Source organism: Rhineura floridana, chromosome 7 (genome assembly GCF_030035675.1).
Source record: "Rhineura floridana isolate rRhiFlo1 chromosome 7, rRhiFlo1.hap2, whole genome shotgun sequence".
Taxonomy (NCBI): domain Eukaryota; kingdom Metazoa; phylum Chordata; class Lepidosauria; order Squamata; family Rhineuridae; genus Rhineura; species Rhineura floridana.
Window position 1 is genome coordinate 28911304 of NC_084486.1, and position 26713 is coordinate 28938016.

The 26713-nt window shown below is 40.8% G+C and overlaps 1 protein-coding gene across 5 annotated transcripts in view; it reads right to left on the reverse strand.

The window, feature by feature from the left end:
- RHOBTB1 (Rho related BTB domain containing 1) overlaps positions 1-26713 on the reverse strand; it is an 83565-nt gene that overhangs the window by 20994 nt on the left and 35858 nt on the right. For all 5 annotated transcript variants that reach the window (XM_061635105.1, XM_061635107.1, XM_061635106.1 and 2 more), the window contains 4 exons: positions 25619-25722; positions 8828-9013; positions 4810-5786; positions 2864-2982 (listed from right to left, as the gene is read on the reverse strand). In XM_061635105.1, coding sequence (XP_061491089.1) covers positions 2864-2982; positions 4810-5786; positions 8828-9013; positions 25619-25722 — 1386 coding nt within the window. The remainder of the gene's footprint in view (positions 1-2863; positions 2983-4809; positions 5787-8827; positions 9014-25618; positions 25723-26713) is intronic.

A 26713-nucleotide genomic window follows, 5' to 3' on the forward strand; every position in this document is an offset into this window, starting at 1 on the left:
CAAGGAGGCCAATCCACATGGGAAGAGGCTCACCAAGGGTACTTTGACAAAAGCACCCTCAAATCTGGAGCCAGTCGTTTGAACATGAGAAGTCAGGGAGGAGCTCCCCTCCCCTACCCCTTCTGTCTAAATCTCTGTGCCTTGGCCCTCCTCACTTTAAGAAGCACCACTATCTTCAGTGCCCCAGAGGGAAAACCTGAACCACCTTAAGATGAACACTGGAGGCAATGCTGTTAAGGTGAAGCATGTGGATTTCTCTATAGGGGGTGGCGCTAAGATTCGGGCACTGAAGATATACAGGAAACAACTTAAAGCGAGCAAACATCCAAAATCATACATTTTTAAAAAACAAACCAACCCACAGATGTCCCAGAGGCATTTTCAGCTGTTCTTCCACAGGGGACGACCAGTGAAAATAACTATTGCAAAAAGCTCTACAATCTTCTACATGCTTTTCTCAAGGAAGATGTAGCTAATCTTATGGCGGGACTTAAACAAATGCAGAAATCCATTCAAGCCCCTTTGCAAAAATATTTGGAATCCACTGTTCTAAAAACACAGTCGTGTGCAGGTGCCACCAGGGCACGGCAAAGACCCACCATCTCTTACAGTGGCTTAATCTAAGGTAGATCAAATGGGAACACTGGAATTTTTTCTGTTGGTTTCTGTTGCGCAGAATAAGCGTGAATGCATGAGTTATTGCTGCAAATAACCTGTTCTCCCTGCAGAATTTCAAAACAATAAATAAATTAGAAGCAGCTCATTATATTTATGTCAAATTGCCTCAGTCACTAAGTGCTATACACATCTTGGAACCAGCTACTTCTCTGTACATTTCCATGGCTGTACTTATATTGTTGAACTTAAAGATCTCAGATGTGCTGCTTTGTGCGCTACAGAAATCCAAGGCTTTGCAATTAATATTTTAAGGTTACCAAGAAGAACGCAAGCTATTAGGATTTATAACTAGGAAGCAGATTGCAGAAAATGAATATATGTTCTTATTGCAGAGCGCTGCTTACTAAAAATCAAGGTATGTATTTTTAATGAACCACCTGCTGAGAGTGCCTCTCAGGAGGGAAGTATGCTTACTGCTGTTTTAAAAGTAATGAGAAAAAATTTAAAATAGAACAACTTCCAGAATATTAAATAAATAAATAAATAAAAAGCTGAGCCACAGCAGTGCTAAGCGGTATCATTTTCTCTTGATGTGAATGCATCCCCTCGATAATCAAGGCGAAAGCAAAGATGCTATAGTTAAATGTGATGAATAATTAGGAAATTATTCCAAGTATTTGAGTTTAGATAAAAATTAAAAAAGGTGGGCTGAGCTGCCTTTTTTGTTTAAAAGCATATTACTAAAAACAAACAAACCCCACACCTTTCTATATTGCTACTAGCACGACAGAGTGTACTCCAGCTGATCCTTCACAGCAATGTAGATAATGAATATTCTTCACCTTAGGAAAGGTATCTCACAGATCTTCCTAAAAGTTTTTACATTCAAGAATGTATCATTTTTTATTTAGAATTCTGAAGAGTTAACGACTGTTCAGTGTCATATTGAAGGGAATTTTAACACAGAAACGCACTGGTTGACATTGCTCCTTTGGGCTCCATTCAAAGTGTAGTTTCTTTTAAAGCCTTCAACAGCTTGCAACTGGGTTATCTGAAGGACCACCTGCACTCATATCAGCCTGTCTGGCTATTAAAATTGGCCTGCTTACTAGCTTGTCAGGCTACTGGCTATGAGGGGCTTCTTAGTGGTGGCCCCATAATTACAGAACTTCCTTCGACAGCAAATAAACTTGGTTCCCTTATTGCTTGCTTTTAAACAGGCTCTAAAGATCTGGCTATTTACACCTAGTTTTAACTAATTAATCTGTGACTGGTCCAGGCTTTTATGCATAATTTAATCACTATTGCTTTTTAAACAAATTCACTACTGGTCATTTTATTGAATTGTTGCTTACACTGTATTTTATTTTAATTTGTTTTATGATATGAACCATCTTGAAAGAAAACATACAAATATCTAAATGACTAACTAACTTAGAAGGGATGGGATAAACATGAATGAAAATACATCTTCCTCTCAAATGGGGCAGTTCGCGTGGTATTGTATTCTGTTTCTGATAAAATCAGGCACTTGTAGATGTGTACTTGGGCAAGAAAAAAGCTATCATTTTGGTGTTATTTTCATGACTGATACAAAATGCATATGTTTTGCAGTGAGATATTAGAACCCAAGTCTATAGGAAGATTAGGAAGTTAATGATTCCATTTGAAGGCATAATGTGCTGTCTCTCAATTAAGACTTTCTGAAGGAGTACTGTGATAACAGAGTCAGAGATGGAGAGGCAAGGTCCTACCTCCGACTTACCAAAGAGGCCTGCTGGCAAATACTATTGCCACAAACGCGCACCACACTAATTCTTTGAGTTAAGAATTAGGAAGCTGGTAAATACTGTTTAGGAGTCCAGATTTGGTCCAGCAAGCTTCTATTTATGACCCCCAGAACAGTGGCTTGAAGAGTGTCTCGTTTGCCTGGTTCCTTCCATCACCCAATTTAATTTAAAGGGATCCCCTTGAACGTCGCAACAGTACAAGCACATTAATTTAAAATTCAAAGTTAGCTCCATAGGGGGAAAAAGAGAGGAAATTACCCTAAAAAACACTGATTCAAGTGAGATTACTTCTGAAAGGAGTCGTTTAGAACCTAAAACATTTTGAAAATGTTGCCTGAGCTAGTGATGACAAATTCCTGCAAAATGTCCCATTATTTAAACCACTGCAGATTATCAACCCCAAACATAAAGCATATGGTACATTACTGAGGTTACACACCAAAGAGGACAAGTACCTCACTATTTGAACTTTCAACAAATGATCCTCCAAACATTGCAGACATCCATTCACAGCTACAGATCAGCCGTGGTTTATGAGCATTTATGTTTCCATCTTCCAACTTAAATGTCACATCTGCCATGGAATCAAAGAAACAGAACCATAACCTATGATGGAAAGTGCTTGCAGTCAAATACAATAACTGAAGTAAGACATAGTAGAAAGCACACACCTCACTCTCATGGAATTGCTGCAATAAATTTGCTTCACGAAGGACATCAAAAAGGGCACATAAATTTTGAAGTGAGGAACAGGTAACAATGGAAACTTGGGCCTCCACAAAATAACAGCTCTGTACTACTCCTCACTTACTGAAATCTGGCCAGTGAAGGCTTCATTTACATAAGTTCTACCCAACCATTTTTCACTGGTTTGTGTGAAAAGCAGCAGCATACATAACCTAACAATGTTCTAGCCTGCACTTCATGCATGTCATCAAATTGGCTGAATGCCTCACAATTAAGGAAACAGAACTATATCTCAGTGGTACAGCACATATTTTGCATGTAAAAGGTCTCAGGTTTAACACCCAACATCTCCACTAAGGCCTGACAAAGATCTCTGTCTGAAAACCTAGACAGCTGCTGCAAGTCAGTGTAGACAATAAGCTGAATGGACTTAGTATAAGCAGCGTCTAATGTTCTTAACTCCTGCAGTATACAGAAAAAATATTTATGGATCAGCCTTTCTGTATATGGGTGAAACAGGATGTGTGCATCCAACTTTAATTCCTAATTGACCAACCTGATAAATTTTTGCTGCAGATCTTTAGTAATTTATATCATAAATAAGAGTCCTCTATTTATAATTTCTGTTGTACATTAGTTTTATTTGCATTACATTAAACTAATTTTAACAGTTGTACCCTCCTCCCAGAGAATCCTTGCAATTGTAGGTATGGTGGTGGTGAGTGCAGGGATGGTGCAACAGAGAATGCCACATACGTTGCCAAACAATAATCCCTAGCAATAATAATAATAATAATAATGATGATGATGATGATGATGGCATCAAACCAATATAAAGGCAATTTTCCTTGTGATAAGGGATCTGATATCTTTGTTTTTACTTCAAAGAGGCCGCTCATTTGAGTGTAAACACTGTGCTGGGGAAAGGGGATTTTAACCTTTTTATCCTGTACTGTTTCCACAATTAAATTCACCCTCTGCCTGCTGGGAGATTTTTTGGGTTTGGGTTGGGGGAGAAGCCATGACAACTGTAGCTACTACTGCTTTAGAAAAAAAGACATTGAAATATCTGATAATGGGTATCCTTTCCCACATGAAGTTTGGCCCTAGTTTAAAGTGTACATATAGGTTAAGAAAAGTGCCAACCCATTTACAGCAGTACAGTCACTAATACTACAATTTAACAAACACAGAACTGAGGCAGAGAGAGAGAGAGATTTGCCCAAGGCCATCTAATATGTGCATGGCTGAACACGGATTTAAATCTGGACAGTCCAGATTCACTTCTAAAAGTACTACCTGTTGTATCATAATGGCCTGGTTCAGACATAATCCTCCACATGACATGGATGTGTGGCCCCAGCTACAGGGAGAAAGTAATATATGAACCAGCACAATCCTATTGTCAGGTGCCACTTCCTGACAATGATTTGCACCAGTGTAGTGGCAGCATTTTTTTCTTAAAGCTGCCATGCTCACACAAATCCCTACTAGGAAGCACTATCAGGCAATATGGAAACCAGGTCTTATGTTGCATCCTCCATGGGGCTGTGCCACAGAGCTGCTGTCCCTGGTAAACTTTAGCATGACTGAACTGGACCACTGACTCCCATAGTAGTGTTATACGTTGCTTTATATATATGGAAGTATTATTTGAATTATTGTTGTGGATTAAAACACAAGGGATAATAAGGAGGTATTCATGAATACTCACCAGAAAATGTTCCTTTAGATAGGCATTCTTTTATCCTATTAGCTTTTCTGACATGGAAAGCCTTTGTAATTTCCTGGTTCATGAAGGCTTCCTTATTTGTGATGTTTTCTACCATCATCCGCAAGTCAAATACTTCTAGTATCTCAGCAATCTGAGCTACCCTGGTGAGATCTTTTTCATTTTCATCCAGCTGCCCTGTGTACAAAAACTGCAAAACAGTTTTAAAAGGCCCGGGCTGAATGGAAGCATCTATCTTGACTACTGTTACAGCACAAGTCCTCTTTGAAACAGGGTTGACTTGCATTTCTCTATGCATGCTAACAAAACCTTTGCCCCAAAATGCAGACACTTGCTTCAGGCAATTGACTTCCCCTGCTTCAAGCTCTAAACTTATTAAAGGGTTACCACTATCTGTTGATGACATGAGTTTGGCACTGGAAGATTTTAAGGTTGCCACCTCACAATTTTCATCTGTTTCAAGGCTGCACGTTCGGGCCATAAAGTTTCTACTGGCCTTTTTTTTATTACAATGAGTTTCAGGTAAGTCTGGGGTTCCTTCACATTCCATTAAAAAAAGATCATAAAACTTTGAAGAAGAGGTAGCTAGGTAGATCTTGTGAGCAAAAATGTGAGTATATTCCTGAAGGATAAACATGACATCTGCACACAATGGATTGTCCAGTAAGTATCCAGCTTCATTGATATTGGTGATGGGACACTCTGGGATTTTGATAACTGGAGGAGGTGCTTTCGGAGGTAGAAATGGTGCTTGAAGTAAAGGTTTCTGGACTTTCTTCAAATGTGATTTCCAGAACTGTAGGTGTCTCCTAGAGATCAGGGCAGCTCTAATTGCATTGTCAAACACATCCTTGACGCCAAACTGGTCAAACACACTAGTTTCATAATATGGTATCCCAAGCTCTTTGGCAACCTCTCTGCCTCTTTCAGGTGGCAAGATGTCTCCCCTTTTAATAGGCCTGTAAATTAAACAAAAATGTAACATAAAGAAGCTGGACATGGTTTCCAGGCTCATCTAATCACACTGACGCAAAGGCATGATTAATTGATACTTAATGCCCAGATGGCTTCTACGTGGTATGCAAAATATACAAACTAATTGTACAACATTGTTAAAATACAGATTAAAAATACACAATAAAACAATCCCACCAAAAAATTAATATATAAATGTCTATTATTAAAATATGCAATAAAACAATCCCATTAAAACAACACAGCAATCAAAACGGGAGACTCAGTTCAAGAGAATAAAGGGAATGCCTGTGGAAAGAGGTGAGTCTTCAAAAGCTGGTAGAATGCTTGTACAGGTAGGGCCTCTAATGTTCAAGCAGGGAGTGTATGCATTTCACAACACCAGTGCCACCACTGAAAAGCCTGCCTCCATGTCACCATAAGCTGATAATCATGAGGCCCTAGTAAGACTAATTACTGACCTTAATGCCCTTACTGAGCAATGGAGGGGAAGCTGGTCTTTCAGATAAAAGTGGTTTCGGGCTTTATACGCAAGTAAAACTGGCTTGGTGACTCACTGCCAGCCAATGCAGATCCCTCAAGCAATGGCACGGTATGTGCCTGGTAAGGGGCATCACTCACCACCGACGCTGCAGCATTCTGCATCAGCTGCAGCCCTTGGCCAGCCATGAGGGAAACCTGATACAGTGTGCACTACATTAATCTAAATCTGACATTATCAGTGCATGAATCACAGTGGTCAAGCTATCCTTGTCCAGAGAAGGGCGTAGCTGATGCTCCAGCTGAAGTTAGTGATAGGGCACTCTTTGCCATGGAGGCCACTTGGGCCTTCAGAGACAGTGATGGTTTCAAGAGTGCTCCTGAACAGCATGCCTGTTCCTTCAGAGAAAGTACAATCCCACAGAAAAGGCAAAGGCCTCAATTCTTGGACCTAGGAACCACTCTTCCAGAGTCTCTGTCTTAGCAGGATTCAGCTTCAGCCTGTTCAGGCATCCTCCCTCTCCCTCCCTCTCCCTCCCTCCCTCTCCCTCCCCTCTCCCTCCCCCTCCCTCCCCTCTCCCTCCCCCTCCCTCCCCTCTCCCTCCCCCTCCCTCCCCTCTCCCTCCCTCCCCCTCCCTCCCCTCTCCCTCCCTCCCCTCTCCCTCCCTCCCCCCTCCCTCTCCCTCCCTCCCTCTCCCTCCCTCTCCCTCTCCCTCTCAGTTTCAGGAATCTCCTGGTATAAGCCCAGCCTGTGCTTATTTTCTCTTCAGTTCTTCTACTATGGCTCACCAGATGAAGATTTAATTTGCTCCTAACTACAATAATTGCCTGCCCCTCCTTAGCTGGATTTTGAGCCCATTATTGTGATACTTAAGGATGCTCTTGAATTACTGCTCCACAAAGCCCCAGGGTAAACTTGATTTTACTTTTTTGTTTAAAATATTGAACAATATTTAAGTTTAAAAAGAATGCTGCAGTCTTAATATCTGGTGGATTAGTATTTCATTTTCCGCTGGTTTGAAATGTGTGTGTGTGTTGTTAAGGTAACAGTTAACATGCTGCTAACAATAACTGATCAGATAAGTTAAGGTCAAGATTCCCCTGCAGCAAGTACAGTAGGGCCGCACTCATATGGTGGGTTATGTTCTAGACCCCCGCCGAAAAGCAAAAACCGCCAAAAAGCAGAACTCATTGAATAGAATGGTGCCCGACGCCCAAAAACCGCCACAAAAGCGGAACACGCGCCGTAAGAGTGGGGCTTTAGTCTAATTGTGTGTAATTGAGACCACCGCAATAGCAAAGAGCCGTAAAGCGGGGCCCTACTGTATTATGGAAGTACTATTTCACACAATGTATAGTTATGGAATTCATTGCGATATAATGCAACAATGGCTACTAGCTAGTTTAAAAGGGGTTAGATAAGGTCATGAAGGTAGGCTTTATCAATGAGGAATATCCTCAACATTCAGAGACAACATATCTTTGAGTACCACATGAGGGGGGCATTCAAAGGAAAAGGGCTATTGCTTTTAAGCCCTGGCATTTGGCTAGCCATTGTTGAAACAGGCTGCTTGATCCTTATTCTGATCCAACAGGGCTCTTACCGTTTTAAACACTATTCTACACTATGGGCTTTCTGAGTCAATTTGACACAAAATAAACATCATATTTTTTAGAAACAAAAAGCAGTTGTGCTTGAGAATTAGAAGTAAATAGCTGGCACCATATCATGCAATTGGCCTGAACTATGGGCCAATTTTATGGTGTGTTAAAAACTGGAGCCTAGAGCTCAGTAGCGGATCATAGGATCGGTTAAGACTTCTCCCTGTGATCTTAAAGATCCACTTACAGGTGGAATAGAGAGTATATAGACTAACAGATGGACTAATAATTTGACACAATATAATAAGGCAACTTGGATGGGGAACCAGCAGCCCTTCAGATGTTGCTGGCCTACAGCTTCCTTACCCTTGGGCCGCTGGCCATGCTGGCTGGGGCTAATGAGAATTGGAGTCCAACACAGGTTCCCATCTCTCAATATATACTGTTAGAACTTGGGTGAAAAACTTGCAGTCCTAATTTCACATGGCCTTCTGTATCATTCGGCTCTCTGGACAGTTACTGTGGGCCCAACTCTTGCCCTCCAGGCTACCACTCTGGGAATTGCTTCCTCTTTATGTTTGTGTGCACACACAAGCAAGAGAGAGAAGGGATGTGATGGCACCAAGAAAGAGTTATGCCGAGTTGGCAACCTGTGGCTCTCCAGATGTTGTTGAACTACAACTCCCATCATCACTGGCCATGCTGAAGGGTGTTATAATCCAATATCATCTGGAGGGCCACAGGTTGCCCACCCCTGAGCTTTGCCATGGTGGGTCCATCTACCATTGAATGGCTCCTGAATGACCCTTCCCAATTATTAACAGGCCTTCATAGGAAACAGGCTCCCAACCTCTGTTTTAGGAGGCAGAAGACCACATACTCTACAGAAACTGAAGTGCATACAAATATTGTCAAGTGGGAACCTGATAGAAGCAAACTTTACCTTGCTAATGGCCTTCTGGCTCGGTTTACAGCTTCTAGATCAGCATATCGAAGATCCAATTGGCACCCAACCAGAATAACAGGTGTGCGAGGACAGAAGTGCTTGATTTCTTGATACCACATGGTTTTCACATGATTCAGGGAGTTAGGATTAGCAATGGAAAAACACAGGACAACAACATCGGACCTAGAATTAAATGACAGTTAAATCTCAACCTCTGTGCTCAAAAGAAAAGGGAAGGAAAAGCTGTATTCCAAGCACAACATTTTCCAGAAGTACACCAGAACCAGGTTGCTCAAGTACACCTGTTAAAATTCTATGTTCCTCAACAACACTTGAAACCAAAGAACCCTCTTTATTCCATAGCTGACAAGTGCTATGTTCAAGGAGTAATAGTGTCATGGCCAAATTCTACAATAACAACTACAGCTGGGGAACTGGGTGCCTTTTCCTCTCATCACAACATGCCCAACTCTAATTTGCAGAGAAAAGCTAGGGGGCTGCCCAGTCATTTAGTAATAGGAACATGCAAGTTAACTCTACTCTGATATTTGCCAACATTGCCTCCCAGAAGGACCATTTCACATTGTATGTGATAGGTATCCCAGGTTTGCCACCAAGTATAAAAGCAACAGGGCAGTATAACCAGTCCTGGCTCTCTTGAGTGTACCTGTATGATATACATGCATTTCCAACTCATGTTTGTCTCATTCGTACATTACATCTTTAGGTATGTGCTTTTCAAATGAAAACCCTGCATAGGTGTAACCAAAATGTGCCCTTAGCTTCCTCAAGTTGGGAAAAGAATGAGGTTTCTTTAAGCTCACAATAGCTAACCCCAATGCACCAAATGTTGCAGGCGACAATTCTTTTTTTAAAAAACTTAGTTGATGTTAAGTCCACCAAGACCAATAACTTCTTCGATGTGTGGAAATAAACACACTGATAAAAGGGGGGAGTGGAATTATGTAGATACCCTGTTAAAATTTCTGCAAGCTGAAGCTATTAAATACAAATAGCTAATGCAAAAAGCTGTGCTGTGTAAGAGAAAAAAAGACTAGATTTTTAGAAAACAATTGCTATGGTAATTAGTGTGTGTATGTCATCATTAGGGTTGCATTCCAGGCAACATAAAACTTTTTTTTAAAACACACACACGCACACAACATATGCTTAAGCGCTTTTCTAAAGCAGGATGCTAAATAACTGGTATTAAGGGGTCAGTTGATAATTCTCAATCACAGGTTCTGCAAACATCATGGATAATTATTGTAAAACCTTCACAGGTAAAGTATGAAGTATGATAGTACTAGAAAAGGGAAATATTTTTGCAAGAGCCCCACAAACATGAGTAACAACAGCAATGGTGCACAAAAACACACACATCCATTTCTATTAATTTCTATTAAACTTTAATTTAGAACCAATTTATTGTGCCTCACGTTTGAGCAATTAACTGAGACCTGCATGAATCCTAACATTTGCCTTCTAAATCATTAATGATCTACTTGTTCCATACTGCTGCTCTCCTCATTTCACTGAGGACACAGCTCTAGCTAGCACTTCTTAACAATATCTAAAAATAATCTGCAATATAATGCAATGCAGATACTGCTGTAAGTTTACATTAAATGGAAGGCAGGTGCTCTTATCTTGCACGTGTGTGTTATATAAATAACTGCACACCCATAATAGCTACAGCAGATAACCTTAATATACTGGGTTTCCTGAAAACATATTCATTTCCCTTATACTTTTGGAAGACTGCTTCAGAATCAGACCTGTTCCAAGTGCAAAAGGTCTGTCTAATCTATTCTCTCTAATCCCCTCTGGATACTTCACTAAACTATCCCACACTTTGTAATAAGACAGCACGAAGGAAGAAGGCACATGTGCAGTGCTTACCCAGGATGTTTGCTATCAAGTGTTTGCATTTCAAGTTTTTGTACCTGCCAGACAGTTTAATTCACATGCGTGTAACTTAAATCCTTTAACCTGCAAGTTCTCACCTGTTCATTTTGCTTTGGTCCTTTGTTTTTGTCCAGGCCCTCCTGAGATTCAGGTCCCTCCACACCCCTTCTAGGAGATGCACAGCAGACTCAGCGAGGGTCTGTCTCCCTTCTCTACATTCGCATTACAAATATCCTTCTATCCACGTATTTCTAGATAGATATGTGGTGCTGTAGGAGGGTTAGGAAGGCCCAATATCTACCAACTTCTTTTTTTCCTCTTCCATTTCCCTGAACAAACCCATTCTTTTCAAAGGGCCAAACATTCCAGTTTGGGAAATCCAGACTGGATTTACCAGGTCAAAACAGCACCAGACTGAAATTTCAGAGGTTACTTCACGCTGTTAAAATGGTACTAAGGCTCCATCGCTTTGCACACTCACTAGAAAGTAAGCCTCAATGACCTCAATGGTACTTACAGTAAACCTGCATAGGATCAGGCAGAATGATACTTTAATGCAGCAAACTATTCAATGCATAACCTTAAGATGTAGCGATGCTAGACTCAGCTGACTATAGCACTTTAAAGTTATTTTATGCTGTGTATAGTATCACCTGACCTTCAGTATTTGCACTTCTGGTAAGGCAAGGTACATAGCTTTCAGACCTGATGGAGATTAATTATTGTCAACCCCAACGGATTTCAAATCCAAATTTTTACAACAACCAAATCTGTAACTAGAAGCCTCAAAACTATTCAACCAGATTGTACTGCACAAACACACATTCGATTGCTTACGTTTAAACAATTTTGATAGCACAACTTCTCTTACTATATCATGGAATGTGATTTTTTCTTTGATAGGGACTAGCGTACTAGAGAAAGAAAGTGAGGTCATATAGGCTGTATCACCTCCTTTGGAGTAGTCCCATTACTTGTGTACACCTACTCTGGAACAAGCTAGTTGTAGATCTCACTGTTAATCATTATCTCATTGTGCAGCCACTTAAAAACCCACAGGGTTTAGCACAACTTTACAAATCACTGTTGCATTTCCTCCTTTTTCATGCAGAACCTATTATTATGACAAAATACTATAGGGAAAAAAATCACAGCTGCAGCTTCTCTGACTCAGAGGCACATCTTATAGCACGTGGGCTACACCTGCTTTTGGATGGTGGCTGCTGTGACATAACATGCAAAATGTGAAGATATGCATCCCTTGAATGTGAAGAACCTGATTAATTGCAGTTCCCTGCATGTCTGAAAGTATACATCTCCCCTTCTTACATGTTTGTTTCAGCAGGCAGGCAGTCAAATCTCACAGGACCCAGGAGCTCGGAGATAAAATTAGTTTGGGATTGTCTGTATGTCTTCCCCCCTTAACTGTCTAAACTGTTGCAAAACTAAATAGAATGAAGGCTGTCTTTTAATTCATGTAATGAAGCTATGCCATAGTCCCACACTATTGTCTGAAGGCACATAAAGCCAGCTCCCTACTGAAGCTAAAGCAGGGTCAGGTCTGGTCAGTGTTCTGGATGGAAGACTGCCTGGGAACCATATGTAAGCCTCCTTGGGTTTCAATCATGAAAAGAAAGGCGGGGTATAAATGTAATAAATAAAATAATAATAAATAAATGTACTGGGTCAGATTGTTGGCTAATCATGTCCAGTGTTGTCTGCTATAATTGACAACAGTAAGGATTTGTCCCAGGCAGGGGTGTAGTTGTCCAGGTCTCAGGGGGTCTTAGACACCTTACTTTTTTAACAGCAGATTCCCTATGTCTCCAGCATCCTATCAGCCAATCAGCATGAAAGGGGAGTGTGTTCTCCACTGAGAAGAGTCTTCTAACATGCTCCCTTGCTCTTTCCTGCTGATTGGAGCCAATCAGAGTGAAAGGAGAAGAATCAGCCACTGAGAAGACTCTTCTCAGTAGCTAACACTCTCGTCTTTCATGCTTATTGGCTTCTAGGTGTGTCTGTTGTTGTGGGAGAAGGATTTTATTCTCAACCCAGCAGCAAAAAGGGTAGTGGTGGCTGTGACTAACAGGAAGGGATCCTGCACTTCTGAATTTGCCACTATACTGCTGGTCCCAGAGAAGGGCTATAATTTAGCGACAGAGCACATGCTTTGCATGCTAAAGGTAGGTTCGATCCCTGGTGTCATTGGACATCCAAGGAAGCTGAATGTTGGAAGATTTAGGACAGAAAAAAGAAAATGCTTCTTCACACAGTACATAGTTTTACTATAGAATTTGCTTCCACAAGAGGCAGTGATAGCCATCAACTTGGATGGCTTTAAAAGAGGATCAGACAGATTCATGGAGGATAAGGCTATCAACAGCTTCTAGCCATTATGGCTATGCTTTGCCTCCATAGGTGGAGGCAGTTTGCTTCCAAATACCAGTTGCTGGAAATGGTAAGAGAGTGCTCTTGCACTCAGGTCCTGCTTGTAGGCTTCCTATGGGCATCTGGTTGGCCACTGTGAGAACAGGATGCTGGACCAAATGGGCCATGGGCCATGAGCCTGATCCAGCAGGCTTTTCTTATGTCTGAAGCCCTTCTGCGAGTCATTGTCAATAATATTGAGCTAGATGGACCAATGGTCTGACTCAGTTTAAGGCAGCTTCCTATGTTCCTATATTTATTTATAAAGATATACCATCATATCATAAAATATCAGGGTGGGATACAATAAAACATAAAACATCATTAAAAACAGCACAAATGTACAGTGTAGGTCTGCTGCCTGAGATCCTTTTAGATGCATTGCCAGGGCTTGAATCAAGGAGTTTTCACATGCAAAAGATGTTCTTATACCACTGATCTACGGCTACTCCCCCACATCACTTAGCTTGGACCAAAACACTGCCTATTACAATATCTATCCACTTTCTTTAACAGTCATTCCCTCTCACCAGGGAAATATAATTCTGTGGGGTGAGGGAATGACTAAGGATCTCTAGCAGAGAATTTTCAGCACCCTTGCCAGGCTACAATTGCCAGTATGCTTTGGAAGAAGCCACAGGATGGATATGTCTAATGACGCTTAAGTATTTGATCAGCAGAGATCTGAAAACTTCGTTACATTGTTTATGGCAGAGAAAGTCTGCTTCTACAAACGAGTTGAGGCACAACCTTCCCCATTATTAAATGCAAACAACATTCATGCATGCATTTCAGTGTTTGGGGAAGACAAAACCAAAAAGGCTTGCACAGATAGCTTATAAGCAAGGCACTGTCTTCACAATATTAAAGTTACAGTAAAATAATAGCAGGCACCATATGAAGACGTTCCTAAGTGACTAGAAGGCATAACCAGATGATCTGAAAATGAATGACAACAGCTGCGTTCAGACATCACAATAAACCATTGTTTATTGTGACAGGGATGAGCCACTGCTAGCCTTGGAATCACGTGCTGCCTGTCACTCTCTGGTGTGGCCACAAGGAGTGGTTTGGAAGTCTTTGCTTCCTTTTGTTTTATTAATGGCAACTTGTTGTCTCATCTGAACCTGACAAACTGTGATTAATCTTAACTCTGGCTTCTTTGAAACAAGTAGATGTCAAACCATGAGTTATGAAGATGGCTTGTTTCAAACAAGCATAGTTAAGATTTACTACAGTTTAGGGCTTAGATGCAATGCTAAACTGTGGTTACTCCAAAAGAGAAGTGGAAGCTTTCAAACTGCTCCTCATGTCTGCACCCAAAGGAGGAGAGAGGAAGGGGGGCATTCAAATCCTGAGGCTCACTGCAGCTTGTTCCCTTTAAACAATGGTTTATCATGGCATCCATGAACACAGCCTATGAATGCAAGCTCACAGCAAATGGGACTGCGATGCAAGGAGTGGTCTAGCATATGAAGGGCCAAAAAAAGATATCCAACAAAGGCAGGGCAAGACCATGCACCGGCCTGGGTGGGAGCAGGAAAAAAAATCAATTCTATACTTTACCGAGAACAGTGAAGCTTCTTAAGTAGAGATATTATGTGCAAAACTGTCAAAACACCCTGAAATATATATTCAGATGTTGATAGTGAGAAGCATGCATAGGGTTTTTTTTAAGAGCTTGAGTAACATGAGATTTGTAGTTGGAGCCAATATGAAAAGCAGCAGCAGCTAGCTCCTGGGAGAAGCACATCCATTTCAGCTTACATTGTTCAATGCTAGGTTTAAAGAGAATACTTTGCTTCCTTTCTAACTAACCACAGACACAACTTACATTATTTTCTGACATAGAAGTGAGCTCTGCATATTGAAGAGCATATCCACCAGTGCTGAACTGTGAAGTACTGCTATTTTCACCAAAACTACACCATTTGGCAAGCTGTGACTCATATTGGCTGCTCAATCAGTGCACTTGCTGCAAGAGGAACTCTCAAGTCGTATGAAATGTAGCTCCATATAGGAAAAGGTAATGTGTGAAGCAACCCTAACTAGAAATATTCATCCGAAAATACGTACAACTTTAAACCTCTTCCATTCATTTTTAAATGAAATTAAGGAAAAACATGCACCACCAAGTTCACATCCCCAGAAAACATCTGGAGAGTTATCATGGAAGTAAAACTTACAATTTCCCTCCCCTATCCCTAATTTTGAATTAAAAAATTAAATAAGATTGATAGTTGTTCCCTTTAATTCCCTGAAGTTGTTGTTCTGTCTGCAATGTGTTTCCACCTTTCTCCTATGAGCAACATTCTATGGTTGCTTGTCAGTCTACTGTTCAAGAGGGTCCCACTGAACACAAGATGAATGACTCAGAGATACAGTATGCGACCCAATGCATATTTTTTAAAGTTGAGCTGTCCAAGGGTTTCCTATATTACTTCCTGGTTTCTTGGAGATTTAAAAGAGCTTCAATGATATAAAAAAAATAACACTGCACATTTCAGAATGGTCTTATCGAGAATACCAGATAAAGAATCAAACAGTAAGGCAAACATACATAGAACAATGACTAAGATATAGTTTCCATGCAGACCTGGGGAAAATAATCTGATAGTTTTGATGCCTAACAACAACAACTAAAACTGCAAAATGAGAACAGTACTTTTTGTTGACCAGCTATGCACAGAAACTGGAAATTAATGTTTTACAGATATCTCTGCTTCTAAAGTGAACCCAGTGCACACATTTATTTTATTTATTACAATTTTATCCTGCATTTCCTCCAAAAAGCTCAGAGCAGCACATCTGGTCTCAACCATTTTTGTCCTTGAAATAAGCCTCATAGGAAGGTTGGAATGAAGGTAATAGGCTCAGGATCACCTAAATGAGCTTCATAGCTGAATGGAACATTTGCCAAAACATGGTAGCTACTCCATCATATTGGAACTCACCACCTAAAGAACCTAGATCTATCAATCTTGATGTCTTAGGGCAGGGATGGGGAGCCTGTGGCCCTCCATACATTGTTGGACTCCACCTCCCATCAGCACCAGTGGGCTTAGCCAATGGCCAGGAATGATGGGAGAACACCTGAAAAGTGACAGGTTCCCATACCTACTTCAGGGTAAAGACGAGAGACATTCTGAAGAGTAGTGGAAGTGGCTTGGTCATGCATACACTGCATTCTAAGGCATTTGTTCTTGGGACAAATTCCCACTTTGACTGCACTTAGGATATGTGTCCAACCTCACCTGTGGATTAGTTTAACTAATTTACATATACAAATATATATGTATAATAAAATCTACAGATGGTCACTAACAGCTTCCTCATTTAAAATCCCATGCTGAAGTAGGTTCCATTCCAATACCAGGTTTAAGGCAAACACAATTTAAGACCATGTCTGACAGTTCATATGGATTATAAGAAAGAAGGTAGCATTTGAACACTCTGGATAGTATGCTTGTTCAGATGGGAGAAACCCAACTTCAAGTCCTCATGTAGCAACCATGCTCACTGGGGACTCGGGGATCTCACTGGATTTGCTACACAGGAAGGTATTCTATAATTCTAGGAATAAGGTAGAAATAATTCTAAAATATTTTCAAACAGACCGATACCCAATGGTGATTTACCAGATGCTATTTACTCTGTTTTAGAGCTTTTCTACTTCTTGTTGACGCCCGTGCTACTCAGAAGACAATAGGAAGAGTTGCATTGCAGGTATTACAAGCTATTTCCAGTATCTTCCAGACTTTATAAAAAAGAATTTGAAACCCCCACCAAGGAGCCACCCAACAGCAATTTCCCTGGAAAATTCATAGGTATTAGAATCCTTCCTTCAGCCTCCCATATACCCTTAAATATTCCCTCAGATGCAGTCTGGCTAATACAATCACTTACTGGGAACCCCGTGTTGGGAATTTCATGTTTTCCTCATAATGCAGAGTTCTACCCTAAGATAACCCTACCCTAGTTCCACCCTATGTTAAACAATCTCATTTTTAGGACACGACATTTACACAGAGAAGAAATGTACCAAGGTAAACCAAAATTGTGGAAATCTCCTCCCTTGGAAGATCACCATCTTCCTGAAGCCTTGTAAGTCTTTTAAGAAATTTGCTGGCTTTTGGTGATGAGCTGGTAAAGGAGGATGAAATAGTGTTTACAATGTTTACTCTTTTTAATTTATTTTAACATATTTTTGTTACTGTCTGCTTGACACGTTCATGATTAGTTGGAATAATAATAAATAATAATAATAGTAATATGATGATACAATCAACAACATGGAGCTGATTCAATGGGTCTCTGAATTGCCACTGAAGATTTGAATTAATGTTCATCCATGGCTAGGGGAATATTGTACACAAAGAGCAAAGGAAATGAACTTACTTACAGAAGAGGAGTGTTCCTTTAACAACAAGCTTTTGACTACAGCCGTCTCTATTGCATTATGATGGGGTTCCTTCAAATATTCCTGTGAGTGGACAAAGCCGGCTGCTCAGTTTGGGTTGAACAGCCAGTACTCAGTCTGTAGCACATATTTAATTTGTTAAATAATCATTCCTGAAACATTTAGAGACCATATACCCATATCTGCAAAAGTAAATGCAAGGCTGAAATTCAATTACTGTGTAGCAAATGCACTTCATACCTAGGGTGAATTAACTGAACCATGGTCAATTATACTTTTTTTATTGTAGTTCTTAAAAGAAAAAAAACCCTTTCCATTTCCTCTCACAAGCATTAGGTCTAGCTTTATGAGACCTAGGCAGCCTTCTAGACTTTCCATAAAGTAGACTTTCCATAAAAACAAATATGATGCTTGGAAACAACGGGGTTTTAATCAATATAAACTTTCTTAGAAACATACAAATTAAAACTGGGGCACTCTGAGTTTTGCTGCGCAGTCCTGTAAATGGGTAGCTGCCTCGACTGTTCAGTTGGTGAGAAACCCTTGCTTGCAGTTCCAAGAAAGGAGTCTCCTTACACCTGGCAGTGCACCAGGGAATGATGGTGGTAGACTCTTGCCACCCTGAAGATGAATAAGAGGCCCATACCCACTGAGCTGGGTCCTTGGAGTCCTGGTGAATGACCTTACCATGTAGAGATGAAGACTATCCTTTGTACGCCTGGTTCCAAATAAAACCCAAGGGATCTGCCTTTTCTATAGAAGTGAGGTGAGGGGGCAAACTTTCAGCTTGAGATCTCTGTCTTGTTTACAACTCCTTCCTTACATACCTGTGACTGCACGACACCTCACAAAGACAAAACAAATAAGATACATACTGTAATTGTTATTCTTTGAATCACAGAGCCTGCATAGAAATGCAAGAAGACAATAAGGGATGCTAAAAAAGAATTTGAGGAGCACATTGCTAAGAACATAAAAACCAACAACAAAAAATTCTATAAATACATTCAAAGCAGGAGACCATCTAGGGAGACGATTGGACCCTTGGATGATAAGGGAGTCAAAGGTGTACTAAAGAACGATAAGGAGATTGCAGAGAAGCTAAATGAATTCTTTGCATCTGTCTTCACAGTGGAAGATATAGGGCAGATCCCTGAACCTGAACTAACATTTGCAGGAAGGGATTCTGAGGAACTGAGACAAATAGTGGTAACGAGAGAGGAAGTTCTAAGCTTAATGGACAATATAAAAACTGACAAATCACCGGGCCCGGATGGCATCCACCCGAGAGTTCTCAAAGAACTCAAAGGTGAAATTGCTGATCTGCTAACTAAAATATGTAACTTGTCCCTTGGGTCCTCCTCCGTGCCTGAGGACTGGAAAGTGGCAAATGTAACGCCAATCTTCAAAAAGGGATCCAGAGGGGATCCCGGAAATTACAGGCCAGTTAGCTTAACTTCTGTCCCTGGAAAACTGGTAGAAAGTATGATTAAAGCTAGATTAACTAAGCACATAGAAGAACAAGCCTTGCTGAAGCAGAGCCAGCATGGCTTCTGCAAGGGAAAGTCCTGTCTCAGTAACCTATTAGAATTCTTTGAGAGTGTCAACAAGCATATAGATAGAGGTGATCCAGTGGACATAGTGTACTTAGACTTTCAAAAAGCGTTTGACAAGGTACCTCACCAAAGGCTTCTGAGGAAGCTTAGCAGTCATGGAATAAGAGGAGAGGTCCTCTTGTGGATAAGGAATTGGTTAAGAAGCAGAAAGCAGAGAGTAGGAATAAACGGACAGTTCTCCCAATGGAGGGCTGTAGAAAGTGGAGTCCCTCAAGGATCGGTATTGGGACCTGTACTTTTCAACTTGTTCATTAATGACCTAGAATTAGGAGTGAGCAGTGAAGTGGCCAAGTTTGCTGATGACACTAAATTGTTCAGGGTTGTTAAAACAAAAAGGGATTGCGAAGAGCTCCAAAAAGACCTCTCCAAACTGAGTGAATGGGCAGAAAAATGGCAAATGCAATTCAATATAAACAAGTGTAAAATTATGCATATTGGAGCAAAAAATCTGAATTTCACATATACGCTCATGGGGTCTGAACTGGCGGTGACCGACCAGGAGAGAGACCTCGGGGTTGTAGTGGACAGCACGATGAAAATGTCGACCCAGTGTGCGGCAGCTGTGAAAAAGGCAAATTCCATGCTAGCGATAATTAGGAAAGGTATTGAAAATAAAACAGCCGATATCATAATGCCGTTGTATAAATCTATGGTGCGGCCACATTTGGAATACTGTGTACAGTTCTGGTCGCCTCATCTCAAAAAGGATATTATAGAGTTGGAAAAGGTTCAGAAGAGGGCAACCAGAATGATCAAGGGGATGGAGCGACTCCCTTACGAGGAAAGGTTGCAGCATTTGGGGCTTTTTAGTTTAGAGAAAAGGCGGGTCAGAGGAGACATGATAGAAGTGTATAAAATTATGCATGGCATTGAGAAAGTGGATAGAGAAAAGTTCTTCTCCCTCTCTCATAATACTAGAACTCGTGGACATTCAAAGAAGCTGAATGTTGGAAGATTCAGGACAGACAAAAGGAAGTACTTCTTTACTCAGCGCATAGTTAAAAACTATGGAATTTGCTCCCACAAGATGCAGTAATGGCCACCAGCTTGGATGGCTTTAAAAGAAGATTAGACAAATTCATGGAGGACAGGGCTATCAATGGCTACTAGCCATGATGGCTGTGCTCTGCCACCCTAGTCAGAGGCAGCATGCTTCTGAAAACCAGTTGCCGGAAGCCTCAGGAGGGGAGAGTGTTCTTGCACTCGGGTCCTGCTTGCGGGCTTCCCCCAGGCACCTGGTTGGCCACTGTGAGAACAGGATGCTGGACTAGATGGGCCACTGGCCTGATCCAGCAGGCTCTTCTTATGTTCTTCTGTTCTTATGTTCATACTCTTTCCTTCTTTATAGCCCAGAAGTTGGACATGGCAATACTATGGGTGGCAGAGACCTCATCCTCCCTTGCGCAGCCTCACCTGTTTATAGCTCCTCACAGGTGTGGGAGTGCATCTGCAGCACCTGACGTAACTTATTACTGTTTCCCATCAAGCTGTCCATCTAGAAAGCCATTCATGGACAAGACTGTGTGTGGATGACTCTTGAAAAAATCAACAGTTACAGGTAAGCAACTTGGGGTTTGGTTTTGTAAATAAAAAATCACTTTTTGCCATTTCTTACTTTCTAGGTGTGTTAAATAATGAAACAACATAACTATCAGATGAAATAGTTTGAACCACCTGATAAACTGTCCACTAAAAGCATTTCTTTGGCCGCTCAGTGTCAGTGTATTGATTTTTAAAGGTCATTGTGACACTTTTGTCAGTTCTTTGAATAGTTCTACATACGTAGGGAAGATCAGTAATGAGCTACACCTTGCGTAGCCCCAGAATTGTTTGCCAGATGGGTCACAGCCACTATACTAGCTTTCCAGCAGATGTGTTGCTGTTGCTTACTGGGGGCAGTGGCGGAGGAAACGATGGGAAAGTTGGTGCCATGCGAACACACTGGTGCACTGCACAGTGCCAACCTTCCCACTGCCTCACCTCTCTCTCTGCCAGTAAGCAACAGTGAACCACCTGCTGGGAAAATTGCATAGCAGATCTGCCCACTTCTGCACAGCCCATTTACAATGTACCACTGTACATCCTACCCTTCCATACAAAAAATGCTGACCAAAAAAAAAATCTCATTATGATTCTTCAGAATGGGCAGGATTCTAGAGGACAGCACACTATGTCTCTCAATATGTCACAAGTTTTACTTCACTACAAAGAGAATGTCCCATTAAAGATTACTCTTTATGCTCCATTAACAAAATGGTGCAGATATACAGCAAGATATAAAGGTCACTGAAACATTCATTTCAAAAGTAACACATTTTAACCCGCTGATCAAGTAAAAACAGTTTAGCTAAACTAAATATGCATTTGTTTATAATAATTATAAATATAAATTGTTCTAAGCCTAGTCTGTAAACATTTAAGTGCTTAAAATATTAAAAACAATCAGTAAGCAAATCAATCTTAAAACACAGAATGTAGCTTATCCAATTATGACATTTGCCAATAAAATCTTACTAGACAGTTACTTTTGATTATTTGATATAATCCTTTATTATTTTAAGCCAAAAAGAGTTAAATGAAAGAAGCAAAAAAGAAAGAGGGACGAAAAGGTCAAACCCTTATGTTCAGCTTGTTTATGCAAATAATACATAATACTTGGAAAGACAGTTACCTATGAAACATACCCTCCAACATTTACAGATGAAAATACAGGCATTCGTGTGTATCTCTGCTCTTATACCCAGATGACTACCTGAATTTCCCCTGCTCCCCCTTACCATTAAATGTGATGATGATGTATAAATTACTAATATACAATGGAATTTACCAATTTATTCCAAACTATTTTGTAGTGAAAAAAAATACCATGCTTTTACTGACATAACAGACTTACTGTAGTGGAAGATTAGTATCTACTAAAAGGATAAGCATTAAATCTTCTATCAGTACTATGATCTATTGTTTGAACACGTTACTAACCTGATTTATCATGTCTAATTGGTGGGGCCAGAATCTTCCTTTGACCTCATACATGTCTACTGTAACAAAGCCCTAACCAAGCAGCATTGTAATAAATCAAACATGAATGGGTTATTATGAAGATTAAGCCAGGACATTGCTTAGAAACAGGATGGAACAAATAAAGGTGTCTAGAAAGCCCAAAAATAGCACCAAGCACCAGATCAGTTCTGCATGACACAAAGTTTAAGCAAGGAAGAAGAAAGCACAAAGAAGGAAAGAGTAAAAGGGAGGGGTGTGTGTATATATATAGCACTTCACATAAGCTTGCTCTGGATCCCTTTTAAGAGGCAGTGTGTGCGTGCGTGCGTACATATATAGAGAGGGGGGTGTTTTGTATGAAACTGGAGGAGAGGTACCATATTCACAAGTTCAAATACTTGTACTATGTGCTATTTAATTTGGGGAGGGGGTCAGCATTACAAACTCGTAACTGCAAATGTAGACTAAGTGATCTCAAGGGTGAAAGTACACGTTATGTGTAGTTATGCAACTCTTTTTTTCAGACCTTTTTGCTTCCTATATACAGTGCAACTACCGAGACTACATGCTGAAACAGAAGACTAGAAAAACTAGCAAGTTTAAAATCCACCCTCTGATGGTGAGCATCTCCTTCTCTCAACATCCTTTGCTGTACTATATCAGGAACAACTGTGCCCAACATACACGCACCCCCCAACATGGCGGCTCCAGCATCGGCTGCGGCCACAAAGCTCGCCCCTTTGGCCTGGTAAGTACCAGGCACAGAGCGGGAATGTGGGAGTCATAACATATGAAGCCACCTGTCATTGCTGGTTCTTCTCTCCTTCCCTGATATAATTGCTAAGTGAGACTGAAGATGAAGATCTTGCATTTTAAGTGTAGCAGAAGCAGCATGAAAGAACTTTCCATGCCTTGAAAATTAATGTGAATTTTTCTGACTTGGAGTGAACTCTGAAATAATAGTAGTTCTGCAAGCATGTTGCGGGAAAGCCAGATGACTGCTGGTTAGTGTTGACGGTGTCACCAGCATACCTTCCCTTCTCCCAATCCTTTACGCTGTTTTGCAGTGTTTAGAAAATGTTGACAGGTTAGGTAGCTGAAGGATAAACAAATATGAATATGAATGTGTACAATGTTGTATACACTTTGTATCTAAAAAGGTGGACACCCAGCCTGAACCACAAGGAAAAGGTTATATGTAATACATAGATATATATGCATTAAAATATATATAATGTACATATATAAAGAAGGTGTGAAGCTAGAATCATACTGTGGATAAAGAACCTGTTGTAAGTACTGTTACAGCTGTCTTCACCCATATGACTGGGTTGACAGAGTAAAGTACCATTACCACCACCCTGGAGTGCTTTAAACTACTACAGATTACTGCTCATGCAGACACATCCCAAACTACAATGTATTAGGCCACCCATATTAAACAAGAAAACAAATACAAGCTTAATACCTGCAACTGAAACATCTGCTTAGATGCAAAGGCCAGAATCCAAAGTACCATACAACTGGCTCTGCATAGCCAAAGGGGTTTGGGCTTGTAATTCTCAATCAACCACCCCCATGCCATAGGCATAACAAACCACTTTTGATACCCAAAGTTGTGGGCCATGCTCCTTTGGATTCCAGCCAACGATTTGTAATGTCAATGAAATGATATTTGGTATTCAGGTAATGCAACTTGTTCCCTTTAGTGATATTAGGAAGTCTGTCTCCTATTGACTTTAATGGACTTAAATCAGGTTGCAATTCGACATGCATTTTAATCACAGAATCACAGAGTTGGAAGGGTCCTATAAGGCCATTGAGTCCAACCCCCTGCTCAATGCAGGAATCCAAATTAAAGCATACCCGACAGGTGCCAGGTGTCCAGTTGCCTCCTGAATGCCTCTAGTGTTGGACAGCCCACCACCTCCCTATGTAATTGGTTCCATTGTCATATCACTCTATCAGTTAGGACGTTTCCCTGATGTTCAGTCGAAATCTGGCTTCCTGCAACTTGAGCCCATTATTCCATGTCCTGCACTCTGGGATGATCGATAAGAGATCCTGGCCCTCTTCTGTGTGACAACCTTTCAAGTACTTGAAGACTGCTATCGTATCTCCCCTTAGTCTTCTCTTCTCAAGACTAAACATGTCGAGTTCTTTGGGCCTTTCCTCACAGAGCTTTGTTTCCAGTCCCCTGATCATCCTTGTTGCCCTCTTCTGAACTCCATCCAGTTTGTCTGCATCCTTCTTACAGTTGCGTGTCCAGAACTGGATGCAGTATTCAAGATGAGGCCTAACCAGTGTCGAATAGAGGGGAAATAGTACTTCACACAACTTGGAAACTATACTTCTGTTAATGCAGCCTAAAATAGCATTTGCCTTTTTTCCAGCCACATCACGCTGTTGGCTCATAGCTTGTGATCAACAACAATTCCAAGATCCTTCTCTCATGTAGTATTCCTGAGGCAAGTATCCCCATCTTATAACTGTGCACTTGGTTTCCTTTTCTTAGGTGTAGAACTCTACACTTATCCCTGTTAAACTTCATTCTGTTGTTTTCAGTGCAATGCTCCAGCCTATCTAGATCCTTAGAATTTTGTTTCTGTCCTCCAGGGTATTAGCTACCCCTCCCAATTTTGTATCATCTGCACATTTGATAAGCATTTCTGGCATCTCCTCATCCAAGTCATTAATAAAAATGTTGAAGAGTACTGGGCCCAGGACTGACCCCTTTGGTACCCCACTTGTTTCCTCCCCCCAGTTTGAGAAGGTACCATTGATAAGCACTCTTTGGGTATGGTTCTGTAGCCAACTGTGGTTCCACCTGATAATTGTTTCATCCAGCCCACATTTAGGTAGCTTGCTAATCAGAATATAATGGGGCACTTTGTCAAAAGCAAGAATTTAAGACTACAGGACAATGAGCATTTCCTCCATCCACACCAATATGTCTACCAGAACTGGACATCTATGAACAGCCTGTGGTAAACAATGGTTTACACTACACTGTGATATAAAGGATAATCCAGATTAGCCGTATTTCACTTCATATGCTTGTGTGGCAGAAGTAGCTGGAAAAGATTTCTCTCTCTGCAGAATCACAAGCAATTGTATTCTTTAACACACCTGGCAGCTATAAGTGAATTGATTACCCTTCATCATAGCCAGTCAAGCAATTAACAACACTCCAGTTACATTTAACAACATTTTTGCCAAGGCTCTTTGAAACATACAATGTTTCAATACTTTAGCTCCAAACCTTTAAGCCATATGATGTCGTTCTTTGAAACAAACAAGAATATGAACACTCTTGATAAATTGAACACCTCACATTTTAAACTTCAAAGCTGCAATTTTTTCCCCGCTAGGTTTTACAACATTTATAAATGAAAATTTGGGCTAATTCCCACTTACCTTCCATAAGCAAAGCGTCTATCTTTGTGGTGATCTCCAAATGTGTCCCAGAGCCTGAGAGAAACACTCACTTCATCAACGACATCCCGAGAGCGTTCAAGAACCTGAAACAGGTACATTTCCCCTAATTAAAGGCCTGTTACAGAAACAATTCTCTGAAAAAAAAGTCTGAAGGGGTAAGTATATTCTAGGACATGATCAAAGGCTCACTTGAGAAATTATGCCAAACCATAGTTACAGAGGCTTGATTATGTTCTGGCATGATGCTTGAATTTGCATGATTTCTGATTGCTGAACCAGAATCAGAAACCATGGATTGAAGTAAGTTTTGAAAGTATGGCTTGTGTTAACTGTAGTTTGGTGAAATATCTGAAATGACCAAGCATATTTACAGCCACCACTCTGCCTCTAGAGGCTGCTGTGCAATGGAGATAGGGATTGAATTTATGAAAGTGAATACTGAGAGGATGGAAAGAAGGCAGTGCTAAACCATAGTTCAGAAATTCAAATCATGGCCTGGGTTCTAAACTATGGTTTATACAAGCCGTTGTTTGGCAGGGATGTCTAAACTAAGCCATTTGTATTCTTTGATGTGATCAAATTTACTCAACAATGGGTTGGATCCAGACTAAGTTGAACTTGGATCCCACTTAAATCAATGGCATAAGTTAACCATGACTTTATTTATTTATGTATTTATAACATCTCTTACATACCCTTCACCATAAGGTCCCAGGGCAGAGTACTATATAGGGTGTGGTCAACATTTCTTTGTGGGAGGGAGAGGTCCCAGCCAACCTGAAAGGGGCGGTGATCAGACCAATTCTGAACAAGCACACCGTGGACCCATTGTTTTGTGACTATTACTGCCCAGTCGCAAATACTCCCTTTTTAGGGAAGGTGATTGAGAGGGTTGTGGCGTAGCAATTGCAAGTACTCTTAGATGGAACAGATTATCTTGACCCATTCCAGTCTGGGTTCAGGCCTGGTTATGGGACTGAATTGGCCTTGGTCATCCTGATGGATGTCCTTTATCAGGGGAAGGACAGGGGGAGTGCGACCCTGTTATTCTTATTTGATCTCTCAGTGGCTTTT